The 19,008-nt window shown below is 40.3% G+C and overlaps 1 protein-coding gene across 1 annotated transcript in view; it reads right to left on the bottom strand.

Annotated features, from left to right (window-relative positions):
• The window catches only part of ANKRD55 (ankyrin repeat domain 55), a 111,558-nt gene that overhangs the window by 75,169 nt on the left and 17,381 nt on the right, over nt 1-19,008 (bottom strand). The window contains exon 3 of the mRNA XM_010853499.1: nt 2,550-2,672. Coding sequence (XP_010851801.1) covers nt 2,550-2,672 — 123 coding nt within the window. The remainder of the gene's footprint in view (nt 1-2,549; nt 2,673-19,008) is intronic.

The raw sequence follows: 19,008 nt of genomic DNA, 5'->3' as shown, positions 1-19,008 counted from the left end.
TTTATTTACTTTTTATTTTTTGGCTGTACCTCACTGCATGTAGAATCTTAGTTCCCCAATCAGAGATTGAACTTGTGCCCCCTGCATTGGAAGTGCAGAGTCTTAACCACTGGACCATTAGAAAAATCCCTATTTGCTGATATTTTGCTAAGGATGTCTGTCTATATCTGTATTCATGTGGAGTATTGGTCTATAGGTTTATTTTTTATATCATCTTTGTCATTTGTTGATATCAGAGTAATATTAGTTTCATAATCATAACTCAGAAAAGTTGCCTCCTCTTCTGAAAGAGACTGTGTAGAGTTGGTGTTAATTTTACTTAAAAGTTTCTCGAAGTCCCCAGTGAAATCATCTAGGCCTGATGATGTCTTTTTCTGGGAATTTTAAAATTATGAATTTAAGTTCCTTCATAGTTATAGAACTATTCAAATAATGTCCTATTGGGCGAACTGTGGTCATTTATCTTTTTTGAGGAATTGCTCCATTTCATCTAAATAGTCAAATTACATGTGTAGAGCTGTTTGCTATATTTTCTTATTATCCTTTAAATGTCTGCAGGGTTATTCGTTGTTTTTTTCTTTTTTTTTGGCAGGGTTATTCCTGATAGTAATAACTTGGATCTCTTTCATTTTCTTTTTTGTCCTTATTGGTAGAGGTTTATAAGCTTTATTGACCTCTTCAAAGAATTAGTTTCTTGGTTCATTGGTTTTCTCTATTTTCTCTCATTTCCAACTTCTAACCCCAAAGCAGATGTATAAGTAATTCTTCTTTAAAAAACAAATGAATGAAAAAACTACCATGGATAAATTAGGGAGCAACCATACACTTTACAAAACATTTTTTTGTCATGATAAGGGAATTCTAAGCTCCTCTTAGGACAAGTCAACTGGTTAAAAAGGATTAATTACTTCCCAGAAATACTAGGATAGAGAAACCAATGATAAATTCTTTGTTATAGTTCTATAGGTCCTTGAGGCTGCCACCTCTTCCTCTCCTCCTCCTTTTTGTTTTTCTTCTCTTCCTCTTTCTTCTTCTTAGTCTTCCTCTTCATCTTTTAACTGTTTTTTCTTTCAGTTGTTCAGATTGCCTCATTGCTATTGTTCTATTTTCAACTTCACTGATCCTTTCCTCTGCTTCCTCATTCTGCTGCTGAGCTTAGCCGTTGACTTTTTAATTGCAATTATTGTATTTTTCAGTTTAAAAATTTTCCATTTGATTCTTCTTTATATCTGTTATTTCTTTGCTGAGCCTTTCTATTTTTTGTTTGTTTGTTTGTTTCAAGCATACTTGTAATTGCTTGTTAAAGCATTTTTCCGTGGTTACTTGAAAATCTTTGCCAGATAATTCTAACATCTGTCATCTCAGTGTTGGCATCTATTGATTGTTTTTTTCCATTTAGTTTGAGGTCTTATTGATACTTGGTATGTCAAGTGATTTTCTTTGAAACTTGGACATTTGGAGTATTGCATTATGAGTTGCCTAAGTCTTGCTTAAATCCTCTATTTTAGCTGTTTTTTCCTGATACTGCTCCAGAGGGGAAATGAAGGGGGGACACCACCTCAGTAGTGCCAGGTAAGATTAGAGGTCTAAGTCCCTTACTTAGCCTTAATTGACATCTAAGGGAGAAGACTCTTCATTACTGGGTGGTGGTGAGAGTCCTAATTCTGAAGAAGGAATCCCCTGACACTGCCTCAGTGTTGGCGACGTGGGGACTTCATTACCAGGTGAAGGTGGAGGTGCAGGGTCCCAGCTTGGTCTTTGCTAGAATGAATGGGGTTGAGGTTGGTGGGAGTGTTTGGTGGAGTAGACTCATTATTGTCTAAAATTTTGTTTTCTGTCTTGCTATGTGATCCCTTTCTTGGTTCTTTGACTAGAGGGCAGGCTTTTGTTGGGGGCTTTTTTGCTCTCTGTCCATTGACATTTCTACATTGTCAGCTTCTTCAGTTCTAAGTCTTGGAAATTTGGGGCAAAAAGGAAGCCCAGGAAACTCACCACTGTGTCATTCCTTGGGTCTCAAGGTCCTAGCTAGTCTGTCATTTTCTCTCTACCTTCCAGAGTGTTCTTATGTTTATGCTATATACAATATTCAGGATTTTTAGTTGTATTTAGCAGAAAGAATAAAAAAAAAGTCCTACTTCTGCCCCGTCTTCCCAGAAGCAGAAATCCTAGCTCTCTGGCTTTAATAATCACACTTTCCCTAACATCCACTGCTACCAAAAATAGCCTCTTCTTTTCATATACTTCTTCTAATGTCATCTACTTGGCCTATCTACTTTTGTCACTCATACAAAGAAGCTGAAAACAAACTCAGACTGAACAGCTTTATGAGAAGAGGTGATATAAAAGAGTTTGAAGATTTGTGTTCATGATTCTCAGTAAATGAAATACTGAGGGAACTGTACATGGTTACAGGCAGGATATTCCTTGACCCTTCAGTATCAAAGTAGCCTTTCAAATATCATTTTATTAACATTGCTCACCTCTGGAGGCCATTTCTGAAAGGACAAATCAGGATATTCTGTAGGATCCAAAATGAATAAATAGCTCACCTTCACTGTCACAGCATTCTAGGATGGAAGGGTCTTCCCGAATCACAGCAGTCAGAGCACTGACATCTCCATTAGACGCTGCCTGATAAACCATGGTCAGGTCAACTTCTTCAGATGAATCACCTTCATGAATCAAACAGAGACAAACTTAGTTATGTGGAGAGAATTCACTGAAAGAGTAACAGCACCCAGGGGGTCACCCACACAAGTGATTCATGAAAATCTCTCTGGCGAATCTAGGCAGAAGGCTGAGTCATACTGATCACACACAACTTAACTACTTCTGAAGAATGGTGGGCCCCAGTGGGCTGCCTTGTAACGTCATCATATATGGGGAGGAGCTTGAGGGAATAGCTGTCCTCTGAGATTTAATGATTCTCTCCAAGCATTCAGACTACTTGAAACCAGTGAGAACAGATTGGAAAGTGGAGCCTTTATCTTGGGTCTGGGTTTCCCTTTTTGATCTGAAATATGTTACTTTCCTTTTCAGTGATTCAGTTTACCCACCTTTGAAGGAGATAATGTGCTCCTTATTCTCTGCCCTCTAGATGGGCTCTCTACCCTTTCTTCTTGCTCTGAATCCTGCGAGCTAACATTACTGAGCACATCACCCAGGCCTCCTGGCCCTCAGTGTCCAGGGGCGGCAATGGCAGGAGAAGAGGAGGAGAAAGAGATCGGGCATCTCCTCTTGCCTTCCCCTAGTACAGAGTTTGGCAGCAGCTGCTTCTCTTTCCGCAGGAGGGTCCTTTCCCCAGAACCAGACCTCACTGGGCTCCCAGTGGTAACAAACATTGTCCTTTCTATCCTGCCTCATCTCTGCATGCAGTCCCTTCACAAAAGCCCTTCATTTGAACCATCTGGGGTTTCATGACATGGTGAATCCAAAAGAAACAGAGCTACATCACACAAACATAGGGAGCAAATGTACAGACACCAATGGGGAGAGGGGGTGGAGGATGAATGGGGAGATTGAGATTCACACGTATACACTATTGATGCTATGTATAAAATGGATAACTAATGAGATGAGAACCTACTGTAGAGCACAGGGAACTGTACTCAGTGCTCTGTGGTGACCTAAATGGGGAGGGAATCCACAAAAGAGGGGATATATGTATGCATATAGCTGATTCACTCTGCTGTATAGAAGAAACTTACACAATATTGTAAAGCAATTGTATTCTAATAAAAGTTTTTTAATTAACAGAAACAGAGCTATATGCATCTCCTTTGAATTTGATGTGTGCTCAGTTGCCCGGTTGTGTCCAATTCTTTGTGGTCCCATGGACTGTAGCCCGCCAGGCTCCTCTCTCCAGGGAGTTTTCCAGGCAAGAATACTGGAGTAGGTTGTCACTTTGTCCTCCAAAGGATCTTCCTGATTCAGGGACTGAACCTCATCTCTTGCATCCCCTGAGCTAGCAGGCAGATTCTTTACCTGTGAGCCCAGTGAAGTCTGGTTCTGGGGAAAGGACCCTCCTGCTGAAAGAGAAGCAGCTGCTGCTACTCTGTACTAGGGGAGGGCAAGAGGAAATGCCCCATCTTTTTCTCCTCCTCTTCTTAGCCACTTGGATTATACCTTTTTGCATGTTTGAACCAACTAATAGTATTGCCAAAAGTGACAAGAGAACTGTGGGTCGTGACCCCAGGGAAGCAATGGAAGGGCTGAGAGAGAAGTTTTGTTTATGAGGACACCTCTTGTGAAGTGCTGTGCCAAGGCCCCCTACTTAATATCTCCCACACGTGGTCATGGTTCAGGAAAAATATACATGTATTAGAAAAGTTCTTAAAATTGTGTTTTTCTACTAATGTGGACGTTATGCTAGAGACACTTTATAGTTCTAATGGATCTTTAGCTGGCAGTGGTCCTAAACCTTTGGCTTGGTTTCCTTGTCCCAGTACTTCTGGGAAGTCACTAATGACTTTTTAACCAGGTGACCTGTTCCAGGAGAAGCTTGTCACTGAAAATGATTCACTTGCGACAACAAACTGCCTTGTGAAGTGAGTAGCTGCTCCCTAATTTAACCATGGCAGATTTGTTACTGTAGGAGCTGCTTTCAAAGCCAACTCACACTTGACTGAAGCCTAGGACTGAGTGGTGACGGATGTGAAAGGCAAGTGCCACTTCTGTGTAAGTGTAAGGACTCTGGATCTGCAACAGTGGGGTTCAATTCCTGGTTTGTACTAACCAGCTGTGTAAATTTGGGCCAGTTACACTCTCTGGGTCTTAGTTTCCTTGTTTTCAAGATGGAGATGATGATGATAATAACCATGTACCTCATAAGGTTGCTGTGAGGAATAAATGAGTTAATATTTAACCCTATATGCTTTTAGAACAGGGCATGCTGCTAAGTCACTTCAGTCGTGTCCAACTCTGTGTGACCCCATAGACGGCAGCCCACCAGGCTCCCCCATCCCTGGGATTCTCCAGGCAAGAACACTGGAGTGGGTTGCCATTTCCTCCTCCAATGCATGAAAGTGAAAAGTGAAAGTGAAGTCGTGACCCCATGGATTGCAGCCTATGAGGCTCCTCTGTCCATGGGATTTTCCGGGCAAGAGTACTGGAGTGGGTTGCCATTGCCTTCTCCAAGAACAGGGCATAGTGTGTTGTAAATGCTGTATATACTCGGCTACTACTACTGTTACTGCTTTTTCTTGAGAGTGTGAATGTTTCAAGAACATTTGGAATCTGGAGGATGTAAAGAAAAAGGTCTTTCTGATGATGGCTAGATGAAGGATGCATAGATTGCATAGAACATTCACTCTCTACTAGAAGCCCTCCCAGGAGCACAGACATTATGTGAGGATCGTTCATAATATCTTTGGACACAAGAAACAGGGCCAACACTTAAGCATAAAGATGGGCCTGGTGTCAGGTTGTACGACTTGATACCAAAGATGCTGGAGATGTCACTTCCAAAGGAAGGTCATGGTGGTGGCCTGAGATACATGGTGTTTATAACCTGTTTATATCACATGTATAAATGTGATACATAAATGTGTACTCATCACTGAGTGTAATAAAATCTGTAAGGCACATTCATCACACTGTTATGTACACACAGCTGAGAGAAACAAAGAATGCATTGCTTGATAGAATAGAATTCCAAATAATTTACCAGAAGGATTCTAACAACATTGTATTTAATAGAGATAAACTAAAGGTAATATCTTTTAGTCCATAAAATATTCGGTTGAACTAACTGAATGGTGGTTGAACCTGTCTGGTGGCTCAGATGGTAAAGAATCTGCCTGCAATTTGGGAGACCCAGGTTCGATCCCTGGGTCGGGAAGATACCCTGGAGAAGGAAATGGCAACCCACTTCAGTATTTTTGCCTGGAAAATCCCAAGGACCGAGGAGCCTGGTGGGCTACAGTCCATGGGGTTGCAAAGAGTCTGACACTACTGAGTGACTAACACTTACACTTTGAGCCTGTAGTGTTTTTTTTGTTGTTGTTGTTAATTTTCGGCTGCCCTGGGTCTTCACTACCGTGCGAGGGCTTTCTCTAGCTGCAGAGAGCAGGGGCTACTCTCCAGTTGTAGTGCGCGGGCTTCTCATTGCAGTGGATTCTCTTGTACAGCACGGGCTCTAGCCATGCGGGTTTCAGTTAGCTGCTGCCTGGGGGCTCAGCGTCTGCAGCTTGTTGGTTCTAGAGTGCAGGTTCGGTAGTTGTGGCACATGGGCCCAGTTGTCCCGAAGCATGTTCCCAGACAAGGGAACAAATCCGTCTTCCCTGTATTCCAAGGGGGATTCTTAACCAGCAGACTGCAAGGGAAGCCCGAACTTGTAGTTTTTGTTCCTCAACATACCCTGCTGGTGACCTTAACCTTATTATCCTCTATGGACTATCTCCTCTCCTCTTTCAGCCCATGGAGTTAACCAGTTGCTCAGGGCTGGCACATGGGACTGAACTAAGCCAATCAACACCAGCACTATCCTGGCCACAGAGACTGGTTCAGGGATGTGCCCCAGTCAGAGCCCATGAAAGCCCGTGGGATATTTTGGGATTGCTGGGAGCAAGTTTTGTTCTACCACCCCTGAAGCCAGGAGTTATGGGGGACATCTCATGGATGGAGGGCCTAAGAATGAAGACAAGAGAAGAGCAGAGCTCTAAGAGAAGAAAATATTTGATACCTGGTGACATTGTTTAAATCCCTGAATCAAGCCATACCTTAAGCCAGCACCATTTTGGGAACATTTACATGAACCAATACATATCTTGTTTTTGCTTAAGTTTTTTGCACAGATTTCATGTATTTGTTTTTCTTTTTAATCACTGAAAGAGTTTAACTGACAAAAGGTTTTTAGTGGTGGCACATTAGAAAAGCACATAGACTTTAGTAGTTGGGCAGTTAACGCTATAGGAATTAACAACGTGACAATCAACTAGTAGGTCTCTGGCTGTAGTAATAATAGTCTAGTAACAGAAGTGTAGGAGCTAATGGGTTTTTTCCTTTTTTTTCACCGTGCTAAGCCTTACTTGTAGCACTCAGAATCTTCGTTGCTGCATGCGGGATCTTTTCTGTGGTATGTGGGACCTAGTTCCTAGACTGGGGTCAAACCAAGCCCCTCTTCATTGGGAGCACAGAGTCTTAACCACTGGACCACCAGGGAAGTCTTGGCTTTTTCTCTTCTTAGCCAACTGGTCATTGTCATGCCGAGGTCTATGGCCCATGGACTAAATGGGTTATAGGCAGGTAGCTGAAGGATATTCAGAGGAGAGTGACCTGAGGATGACTGGACTTTATGTAATAGGATGAACAGCAGAAGGCGATGGCTGTGAGATTCCTTTGTGAGGCCATGTTGGTGGCCTTCATTTATTTGAGGATTTTTTTCAAGTAAAAAAATTGTGGTAAATATTTATAACATAAAGTTTGCATTTTAACCATTTTTAAGTGTAGAGTTCATCAGGATGATGTATATTACCACTATCCATCTCCACAATTCTTTTAATCTTCCAAAACTCAAATTCTGTATTCATTAGACAAAAACTCTCCACTCTTCCTTCCCCTCCATCTCCTGGAAACCATTCCATTTTCTGTCTCTATGAATTTGATCAATCTAGATATCTCATTTAAGTGGAATCAACATTGTCTGTCCTTTTGTTACTGGCTTATTTCACTTAACAGAATGTCCTGGAGATTCACTCACATTGTGGCATGTCTCAGAATTTCCTTCTTTTTAAAGGCTGAATAATCTGTTGTGTGTATGTAACACATTCTGTTTATTCATTCATCTATTGGTGGGCACTTGGGTTGTTTCCACCTTTTGGCTATTGTGAGTAATGCTGCTGCAAACATTGGTATACAAATAATTTTTTCAGATTCTGCTTTCAATTCTTTCAAGTATATACTTAGAAGTGAAATTGCAGGATTACATGGTAATTCTATTTTTAATTTTTTTAAGGAAACACCGTACTGTTTTCCAATGTGGCTCCTACAGTTTATATTCTTACCAACAGTGCTCAAAGGTTCCAATTTCCCTCGTCTTTACCAACACTTGTTATTTCCTGTTTTTTGCTTCTTGTGTTGGTTTGTTTTAATAATAGCTAGCCTGATGGGTGTGAAGTAATGTTTTGTGGTTTTGATTTGCATTTCCCTATGATTAGTGATGCAGAGCATCTTTTCTTTTTTTTTTTCATGTTTTTTTGGTGTTTGTATATCTTCTCTGGAGTAATATCTAAGTCCTTTGTCCATTTTTCATTGTTTTTTTTTTTTTCTGTTCAGTTGTAGAAATTCTTTTTTATGTTCTTGATATTAACTCCTTATCAGATATATAATTTATATACATTTTCTCCTATTGTGTGGGTTGCCTTAACACTGTTGACAGTGTCTTAATTAAAGCATTTAACTTTAATGTAGTTCAAATTGTCTGTCTGTCATTGTCTGTGCTTTTGTTATTACATCTGAGAAATTATTGCCAAATTCAATATAATTTTCCCTCTACATTTTCTTCTAAGAGTTTTATAGGTTTAGGTCTCATGTTTAGGTCTTTGATCCATTTTAAGGTATTTGTTGTAGATGGTGTTAAGGGTCTGACTTCATCATTTTGCACTTGTCTGTCCAGTTGTTTCTGAATTATTTGTTGAAAAGACAATTCTTCCCTCCACTGAATGGTCTTGGCACCCGTGTTGACTCCTCAGTTGCCTCCTAAGTTGATCACAGATGTATGAGATTATTTCTAGACTCAGTTCATTCCACGGATCTGTATGTCTGTCTCCATGCCAGTACTATACTGTTTTGATTGCTGCAGCTTTACAGTGTGGTTTGAAATCAGGAGGTGTGAGACCTCCAACTTTGCTTTGCTTTTGTAAGTTTTTTTTTTCTTTTTGGTCATTTGGGGTCCTTTGAAATTCCACATGAATTTTAAGATGGATTTTTATACTTCTACAAAAACATCACCAGGATTTGGTTAGGGACTGCATCAAATCTGTAAATCTCTGGGTAGTATTGACATCTTAACAACATTGTCTTTTAATCCATGAAACACAAGACATGTTTCCATTTATTGGTGTCTAATTTCTTTCAACAGGGTTTTATAGTTTTCAATGTGTAAGTCTTTTGCCTTCCTGACTTTTTTTCCTAAGTGTTTTATTCTGCTTGATGCTACTATAAACAGAATTATTTTTCAAAGAGCTTTTAGGCAGAGAAGTTTATGGTTTAACTTTCCTGTGAAATTCCAGCAGTTAGAAATAGCAATGGTGAGAATGACAGAGGGTATTTTAATTGTCAGAGCACTGTAAAAATGTCCTGGGTCACCTCAAGAGGTAGTCGTGAACTTTTGTTGTTAAAGATGTCTATCTTGGCTAGGTGTTCACCAAGGGGGTGTGTTTCAGAAGGAATTCAGACACAGAGAGATGCACAAGGTATGGGGAAGGGAAGATGTGTGAGGCAAAACAGAATGTATTTCAGAATTTCTTCTAGTCCTATGTGTGTGTGCTCAGTCATGTCTAACTCTTATGACCTCACACACTACAGCCCACCAGGCTCCTCTGTCCATGGGATATTTTAGGCAAGAATACTGGAGTGGGTTGCCATTTCCTCTTCCAAGGGATCTTCCCAACCCAAGGATTGAAACTGTGCCTCCTGAATCTCCTGCTTGGCAGGTGGATTCTTTACCACTGGCTCATAAGATAATGTACTAAATTACAAAATGATTAGGAAATAGGAAAGGAACGAACTTCCAAGGAAATTGTGTAGAAACAGTCAATTTAAATTGCAGTCAATGCAAATAATTATGCCTAAACCTGAGATAGTACAAAGAATTTCTGTAGATATGAGGAAGGGTGATTTAGAAATAACAAGTATGACAAGAACAACTGATGGTCCTGATGGAATCTAAAATAGAGGCAAGAAAAATTCTTTTCAGAAGTCACAAAGCCATTTAAGATATGCAGAAGATCTACATAAACAAACGATACATACATTCTTCCTTCTCTCTTTCCTTCTTTCTTTATCCTCTTGTTATCTACTATCTATTTTTTTGTCTGTTTATCTATCAATCAGCTATTTATCATCTGTTTATCTTTTTTTCCATTTAATTTTAGAGGAGGAGCATGGTTTGAATGGCTTTTGTCTCTCCAACTGTGTGAGAGTTAAACAGATAGACGTATATATAGATGTATAAATAAAAACTCTATAATTCACAGAGGGAAAGAGACTGAAATAGAGAAAATGGAAAACAGACATTAAAGAATAGAAAGAATGAAGTATGTGAACAGATGTGGTTTAGTCGCTAAGTTGTGTTTGACTCTTGTGACCCCATGGACTGTAGCCCACCAAGTTCCCCTGTCCATAGGATTTTCCAGGCAGGAATACTGGAGTAGCTACCATTTCCTTCTCCAGGGGGTCTTCCTGACCCAGGGATCAAACCCGGGTCTTCTGCGCTGCAGGCAGATTCTTTACCAACTGAGCTACCATGAACAGATGTAGATTATATATTTATAAAAAATTATCTGTATATGTGTATATAAATGAAAAATATAAGACAAGAAGACTATGCATCAAAAATAGAGATAATTTCTTACATATTATTCAGTACTTTCTATATTTTACCAATTCTCCACAATGAATTTATATATTTTGTTGTTGTTTAGTCGTTAAGTCATGTCTGATTCTTTGGAGATCCCATGGACTGTAGCCCTCCAGTCTCCTCTGTCTGTGGGATTTTTCAGGCAAGAATACTGGATTGGGTTGCCATTTCCTTCTCCAGTGGGTCTTCCTGAGCCAGGGATCGAACCCACATCTCTTGAATTGGCAGGTATTGGCAGGTTGATTCTTAACCCCCAAGCCACCTGGGAAGCCCTTAGATATTTTTAATAATCATCAAAATAAACCCAATTTTAAATGATGAGAGAGAAGAGAGTCTTACTAGCTTTATATTAATATTTATATTAATTAGATTATAAATATATTATATTTATATTAATGTGTTACTACTAGAAGGGTAGACACGGCCTGAGTGACCGCCTGAGTGAGAAAACAAGTCCTTGATATTTGACAAAGTGCTGAGAAAGGAAAGACATACATGTATTTTAAAAATTCCAACCTTTATAAATACCCTAGCAAATTTTTTAAAAAATAGGAAAACATTTTAAATTTTATTAATTTTTACTTAAAATTAAAAGGGTAGATTTAAAAAAAAAATCATCTGTTTCCCTCATTTTTCATGGTTAAAAACCTTGTAACAGTTTTTTGCATGTGTCATACATTGTCTACCGAATTTCAAGGGCCCAGCTTTTTAATAATAGGATTGTAGACATATGACAGTCTGCTAGAAATGTTTTGGATTAGGGGGAAAAAACAAAAAGTCAAAGCTTCTCAGATTTTACACAAATGTGGGTTCTTTCACATAAAGGCTCTATTCCTGGTTTCTTGTGGACTTCCTTGGAAAAGTCCTTGATGGCATCAGTTACTGAACCTACTTTGTTGGAATTACCCCAAGGTCAGCTTGGCATTTGTTCTGCTTAAATTGAGACTGTTTTGTGGAACAAGGTCAATGTAAAGACAGATCAGGTACTGCAGTTTCAAATGTCCAGACCAGAGGGCGTTGGGAGGATTTCTTGGGTTCATTCTATTCTGAAGATCCCTGGATGGCTAAACCAAGCCTAGAGTCACCAGTGAAGTCAGGCTTCATTTTAGGCAACTATAGAGGCTTCCACAGTTATTTCTTAGATTGTTTTTTTAGAGTGGAATTGATTGCATCTGAAGAACTGAGAGTTATTAATTCATCCATTTACTTAACATCTACCCTAGGTTAGTGAAATTGCAGGTACACAGATTGGAGAGTCACTGCTCCTAAGGAAGCAGGAGGAAGACATGCTCTAATGCAAAAAGGAGTGTGTCATTTATTATTGAGATACACCAGGCATATTATGGCAGGACTGAGGAAAAATGATTTGAATGAATAGTTTCCTGGGCCTTCTCATAATCCAGACCCATCTATCCTCCTGGAGGATTGTCCTAGGTGCTTTGGGGACAGTTGAGACATTGTCTTTGGGGGGCTACCTGGAGTGATCTGTCCATAAAGTGGTGAGGCCTTTCCACTTTCAGGGAAGATGTCAGGCCTTCATCACACCCCAATGGCTCCATGTAACAATATTGCCACCCACTGGTGATAAGAGTCTCTCTGGGCCTTGACCTGGGCTCTGAGCCAGGATGGTGCCAGTTCTGCTGGATAGAATTAAAAGCCAGCTGGGAATACTCTGGCCATGCAGGAACAAGTTTAAGGTCACTGATACAGTTGCTGGCATTGAACTCAAAAGAGTTTCATGTGACTCATCTTATACCTCATGTGACACACAGCATACAGATATGGAAGTGATATAGAAAAATAGTAAGAACCCAGCCTCCAGATTTTGAATCCTAGCACTGCCAGTTTCCTGCTAGCTGTATGATCTTGGGTGAGTTACTTAACTTCTTTTATTCCCGTTCTTCACTTGTCAAATGGGTAAAAACAGTATTTACTTCACAGGGTTGTTTTGGGGAGCTAAATGGGTTCATCCACATAAAGAACAATGCCTGGCACAAAGTATTCAAATTATGTTGATAATCATGTGCTATCACTATTACTACTTTAAAAAGTATGTGTTTACTCATTTGACTGTGGTGGGTCTTTGCTGCTGTGCAGGCTTTCTCTGGCTGCAGGGAGCAGGGGCTTTCTCTAGCTGGGGTGCGCGTGTTTCCCTTTGCGGTGGCTTCTCTCGCTGCAGAGCACAGGGTCTAGGGTGTGTGGGCTCAGTAGTTGTGGCACATAGGCTTAGTTGCCCTACAGCACATGGGACCTTCCCAGACCAGGGATCAAACTCATGTCTCCTGCATTAGCAGGCGAATTCTTAATCACTTAGCCACCAAGGAAGCCCTCACTATTGCTACTTTGATAGGGATAGGAACCTCTGTCTTCTTTCCCCATAATGAGTCTTGCTCAACAGACTGTAGAGATTTTGTCAGCTGAAACACTTTGCTATTTTGCCTGTTTTCTCCTTTAGTCCCTCAGGGTGTATTGGCTGAGGTTTTAAGAGTGTTTTATAAAGTGCCAGTCATATGGGAGTACAAAAAAAGAGTTTCTTTCTAACATTTTAAAGAGAAAAATAGCTCCAAGCTTTCTGCATGTACCAGCTGAGAAAAGATATTCAAAGCAACCTTCTTGCTGTGGGAGTGGAAAAGAAGGGATTTCATTCTGTGGGAAGGAAGTCTTGCAACAATATTATCTCAAGGGTAAATATCTGGCCACAATCAGACCTTTCTTCATAACCAAACTTGTGATGCAACACATGTTGTGAATCTCAAAATCACTGTGTTTCTCTGGGTGATTCCTCTGACCTGCGAATTCCATTCCACAGTTAGCATCTCTATTGGACATGGGGTGGGGGGTAGTGCTGGGAAATGGAATTTGCTGTTCTAAGAAGCATGTCTGTGTTGAACTTCAGTAATGATGAATATCTAGAAAGCATTTTCATAAAAGGAACTTCGTTTTAATAATGTGCTCAATTAGTCCAATCGTGTCCGACTCTTTGCAACCCCATGGACTGTAGCCTACCAAGCCGCTCTGCCCATGGGGTTCTCCAGGCAAAATATGCAGTGGGTTGCCATTTCCTTCTCCAGGGGAGTCTTCCCAACCTAAGGATTGAACCTGGGTCTCTTATGTCTCTTGCATTGGCAGGTGAGATCTTTACCACTAGCACCACTTGGGAAGACCCCATTTTAATAATACTAGTTCTTAAAAAGATCTCAACTTTTAACACATAGGACCTTTAGTGTATGTACAATGAATGAATTGATTGATTGGTATAGTTTTCATGTTCAATGGGCTTTCTCACCCATTAGAGCCTTGTGTAAATCTCACTGATGTCAACAATGTTGTGTCAAGAAGTTCTTTGTAAGTAGGCAAGTATAAGTCTTAAATGACTTTTATGAAGGATTGTGTTAGCCTAGCTGGTTTTTGGAAACTGAATAATCCACATGTTACTTTGACCACTGTACTTTCAGTCTTCCTCATTTTCACCTGGATCAAACGTATGACACCACTCACCTCTCTTACTTTCAAGAAATGGGAGATGTTCATGTCAGGAATTTGCCATTTTAACCTGGGACTTTGAAAGGTGAGGAATAGGTGAAGAAGCAGAGTTTGTTCAGTTTGGGGAAGAGAAGACTCAGTTGGACAAGAGAGCTGTTTTCAAACATCGGAAAAGCTAGAGGAGAGTTTAGATTTGTGTTCTGCAGATCCAATGAAAGTTGATCCAGTCACTGAGTTGTGTCTGACTCTTTGTGACCTCATGGACTGTAGCCTGCCAGGTTCCTCTGTCCATGAACTTCTCCAGTCAAGAATACTGGTGGATAGCCATTCCCTTCTCCATAGGATCTTCTTGACCCAGGGTCTCTGGCATTGCAGGTGGATTCTTTAACAGCTGAGCCACCATGGAAGCCCAGAGGGCAGAGCTAGTTATGGTGGATAGAAATTGGCAAAATCAAGACTTTTAATGACTAGAGCTGTTCATAATTGGAAAGGATTATCTTGTGCTGTATGTGTTCTTTCTCACTACCCATGTCTAAGGAGGTTCTTATCAAGCATATCTTGGGATGCACTTGAGGAGATGTCTGTATTGACTAGAAGGTTGAGCTCTAAAGTTCCCTCTGTGATTGAGATTCTATGTGTCTTTCTCACATCTGTGTAGAACCGAATAATGAATCACTTACTCTTGACGGACAGTGACAATTAGGCTGAAAAGGATTTGGAGAAGTGGGTCTTCCTTGGGTTCTTTAAAATGCATCCTCCTATTGGCCCTCCACTGTGGTCACTTGTAAAACTGCCCCAAGAGCCTTGATAGCCTGAAAATATTTTAAGAAAACAAATGCAGTTTGGGTGATTGGTCCAGGTTTAGAGATTGAATCAATCTCTCTGCAGTCCTTGAGATTCCATGGCTCCTGAAGCCCTGATACAATTCCCTTCTGTCATCTGGGCTCCTGTGGCTGTTCATTGTCTGGACTCTGCTTTCTCCCTCCTCACAATAATCTCATGGATTCCTTAATGTAGTTGAAATGGAATCAAGAATCACTCACTATATTGGGCTTGTCGCTTTATAAAAGGCACAGAATAAAACCCAAACTGGTGAATAATCACCCTTCATGTGACCTCACTAGAATATTGTCAGTATGGCTTTCCTCTTATGGCAGAAAAAATTATCTTGAACGTTAGATAGTAGAAGTAGATAGAAAGTGCTGGATACACTGAGTCTGTGTTTATGGGTTAGTCACTCAGTTGTGCCTGACGCTTTGTGACTCCATGAACTCTAGCCTGCCAGGCTCCTCTGTTGGAATTCTCCAGGCAAGTATACTGGAGTGGGTTGCCATACCCTTCTCCAATATTGTATATATTGATAAATTGATTTAATTATCATATTATTTTCCAATCGACAAATTGAAGAGAAGTAGATATAGGAAATGAAGTCTCATCCTTCCCAATCCTTAGAAATAGAATTAGGAAAAGAGTCTTCTGCTCCTTTAAATAATTGTATAAAGCATATCACTAGCATTTCAGGTAGAGTTGAACTAAATAAGTAGCTTTCTTCAGCTCTCATATATTATGGGCATATGATTACCTAAGGCTGATTCAAACTGTGCCATCTAGCTGTGAGTATATAATATTGTGAAGTCTAAAAAAAGTGACACCACAGCAAAGGAAACCATAAACAAAACAAAAACACAACCTATGGAAAGGGAGAAAATGTTTGCAAATGATGCAACTGGCAAGGGTTTAATTTCCAAAATAAACAAACAGTTCATACAACTCAACAACAACAAAATAAAGAATCAAAAAGGGACCAGATCAAGAGTAATATTAAAAGGATGCAATGACTGGCTTGTCAGGTCCCATATCAGACTGGAGGCAGGCCTAACAGCTGAAGAAGGGTTGATAACTTTTTAAGCTGCTGTATGGTGGCTTGTGTGTATTTCTGGGGAATGATTAATATAATCTCTATTGATCTGAGGATATAGAGATATATTAAGATTGTAACACCCAGTGACTAATAGTCCTTAGCATAGTGCCAGAGTTACATTTTACAAAGAAAATAGAGATCATGCTGATTTTTCATTTGATGTTCTCTCTTTTTTAAACATTTAATGTGTGCTCAGTTGCTCGCTCAGACGTGTCTGACTATTTGTGGCCCCATGGACCATAGTCCACCAGACTTCTCTGCCCATGGAATTTTCCAGGCAAGAATGCTGGAGTGGGGTGCCATTTCCCATTTTAGGGGATCGTCCTGACCTAGGGATTGAACCTGTGTCTCTTGTGTTAACTGTGTTGGCTGGCAGATTTTTTTTTTTACCACTAGTGCTACCTAGGAAGCCCAAACATTTAATTATTGGATCGTAAATATTTTCCCATGCCATAAGGTAAGATTTGAAAATGTTATTTGTAAAATGTGGCATAAAATTCCATTGATTGGACTTAACACTATTGATTTAATCATTCTCTTAATATTAAACATTTAAATCCTTTCACTTTTGGAGGGAATTATTCATTCTGTGGCTATTCCAAATAATACTATTACATTCTTGCACATATGTCTTTCTGTGAATCTTTGATTATTTTCTTTGGACACATTTCTAGAAGTGAACTTATGAAGCAATGAATTTTTGACTCTTCGTCAAATTGCCCTCCTGAAAGGTTGGCCCAACTCACCCTCCCCAAGCAGGGCCTGACAGCAAACATTTCACTTCATTCTTTTTTACTATTTATTTTTTTAACTGCACGGGCCTTCACTTCTGTATGTGCGCTTTAGCTGTGGAGAATCCGGGCCACTCTCTCGTTGTGGTATGCGGGCTTTTCATCACCGGAGCTTCTTTTTTGCAGGGCACAGACTCTAGGGCGTGGGCTTCAGTGGTTGCTGCAAGCGGGCTCAGTAGTTTAAGCACTCGAGCTTAGTGGCCCGGCAATATGTGGGATCTTCCTGGACCAGCAGGGATTGAAACAGCATCCTCTGCATTGCAAGATTCTTAATCTCTGGACCACCAGGGAAGCCCTCGCCTCATTCTTGACACTGCATTATTTTATTTTCTTTTTTTTCAATGCTGGTCTGAAAGAAGGAAACGAGTACATAATTTCCAAAGGTCATTTCTTTTACTGTTCCTGAGAGAGAAGTTTTTCATATATTTATGGCCATTGCATGAATTACTCATAGGTGTCCTTTATATATTATTTTAAGGCATTTGTCTTTATCTGATTGATTTGAAAGAGCTCTGTTTTCAGTAAGGATATTAACTCTTCATCTGTTATCTAGGCTGCAGTTACTTTTCCCTGTTTGCCACTTAAGTCCTCAGTTTGTTTTGTTGGATTTTGAAAAATACATTGTCAAAACCTATGGATATTGCATTGATGATTCATTGTTTTTATGATTAGAAAGGTCATAACCCATGGAACCTTATACTTAAGTGTTAACATTCAGTCGTGTCTGACTCTTTGCGACCCCATGGATTATACAGTCCATGGAATTTTCTAGGCCAGAATATTGGAATAGGTAGCCTTTCCCTTCTCCAGGGGATCTCCCCAACCCAGGGATCAAGCCCAGGTATCCCACATTGCAGGCAGATTCTTTATCAGCTGAGCCACAAGGGAAGCCCCAGAAAACTGGAGAGGATAACATATCCCTTCTCCAGCAGATCTTCCTGACCCAGGAATCAAACCGGGCTCTTCTGCATTGCAGGCGGATTCTATACCAACTGAGCTATCAGGGAAACCCTCTGTTAACATTTAAGTATAATTGATATGAAACCTTTTTTTTAATCCTCAAGTGTTTTATATTTTTTTAAGTTTTAAAAAATTTATTTATTTTTACATATGGAACTTTTAAACTTTATTTTTGTGTGCCATAATTACCTTTTCCCCCAATATCAGATAATTCTCCTTTTCCTCAGTTGTTTGTAAGGGCAACCTTACATCTAGTTAACACATAGTTAACACCTTGGAGGAGGTGCCTCCTACAGCCCACTCATTGGAACTGAAGCCTGGAACGCAGGGATCCAAGAACCATTTCTCTGCAGTGGTACACGCATGAATGTGGAAAAGTGGCCAAAGTGCACCTCACTCCCATTCCATACAGTCTTGTCGTCTGCCCATAGTCAAGGTTCTTAGCTTGTTTAGTGTTTCCTGTACGGTTTTGAGTTCTAGAATTTTTGCTAGCCTATTTGAAGGAATTAAACTCAGAACAATCCTAAAGTTAGCAAAAACATTGATACAATCACTTCTATGGCACAACAATGTCCCCAGAAACTGTGAAAGCATCCACTGTTATTTGCCTGTCCCCAAGGGGCCTCTGTCACTGTCTGAAGAGCAATCATAATGATGGTCAATGATTATACCATGCTTATTATTACCAGGCTCTGTGCTAAGCCTTTTGCAGAAATCGACTCATTTAATGCTTTGTGGCCCAGCTGCATGGGTCACCTGCAATGCGAGAGACCTGGGTTTGATCCCTGGGTTGGGAAGATCCCCTGGAGAAGGGAAAGGCTACCCACTCCAGTATTCTGGCCTAGAGAATTCCATGGACTATATAGTCCACGGGGTAGCAAAGAGTCAGACACAACTGAGAGATTTTCACTTTCACTTATGAGAATGATTCCCATTTTATGGATGAGGAAACTGAGGCACCAAGCAGGAAAGTAACTTCCCCAAAGTCACACAGGTAGTAGTGAGCAGTGAAGCTCAGATAAGCCTGCAGGCTGTCAGGCCTGAGAATGGACCCTCTGACCAATGTGCACTATTGTCTGTCACTGCCTGTTGGCTCAGGAGGCAAACCTTCACGTGTTTCAGTGAACTCATGATCTTCCCTGGCGCTGGACAATATTCCACATGCCATTCTCTCTTACTCACAGCAGCCTATACCAAACTGTTCACAAGCTGTGTAGCTCAGCAATCTCCTTGACAGGCATTATTGTGCTGGAGTTTATACTTAAATAAAATCT

Source organism: Bison bison, unplaced genomic scaffold, assembly GCF_000754665.1.
Source record: "Bison bison bison isolate TAMUID 2011002044 unplaced genomic scaffold, Bison_UMD1.0 scf7180017864328, whole genome shotgun sequence".
Taxonomy (NCBI): Eukaryota; Metazoa; Chordata; class Mammalia; order Artiodactyla; family Bovidae; genus Bison; species Bison bison.
The sequence above is the reverse complement of the archived record's forward strand: the minus strand, read 5'-3'. Positions and strand labels throughout refer to the sequence as shown.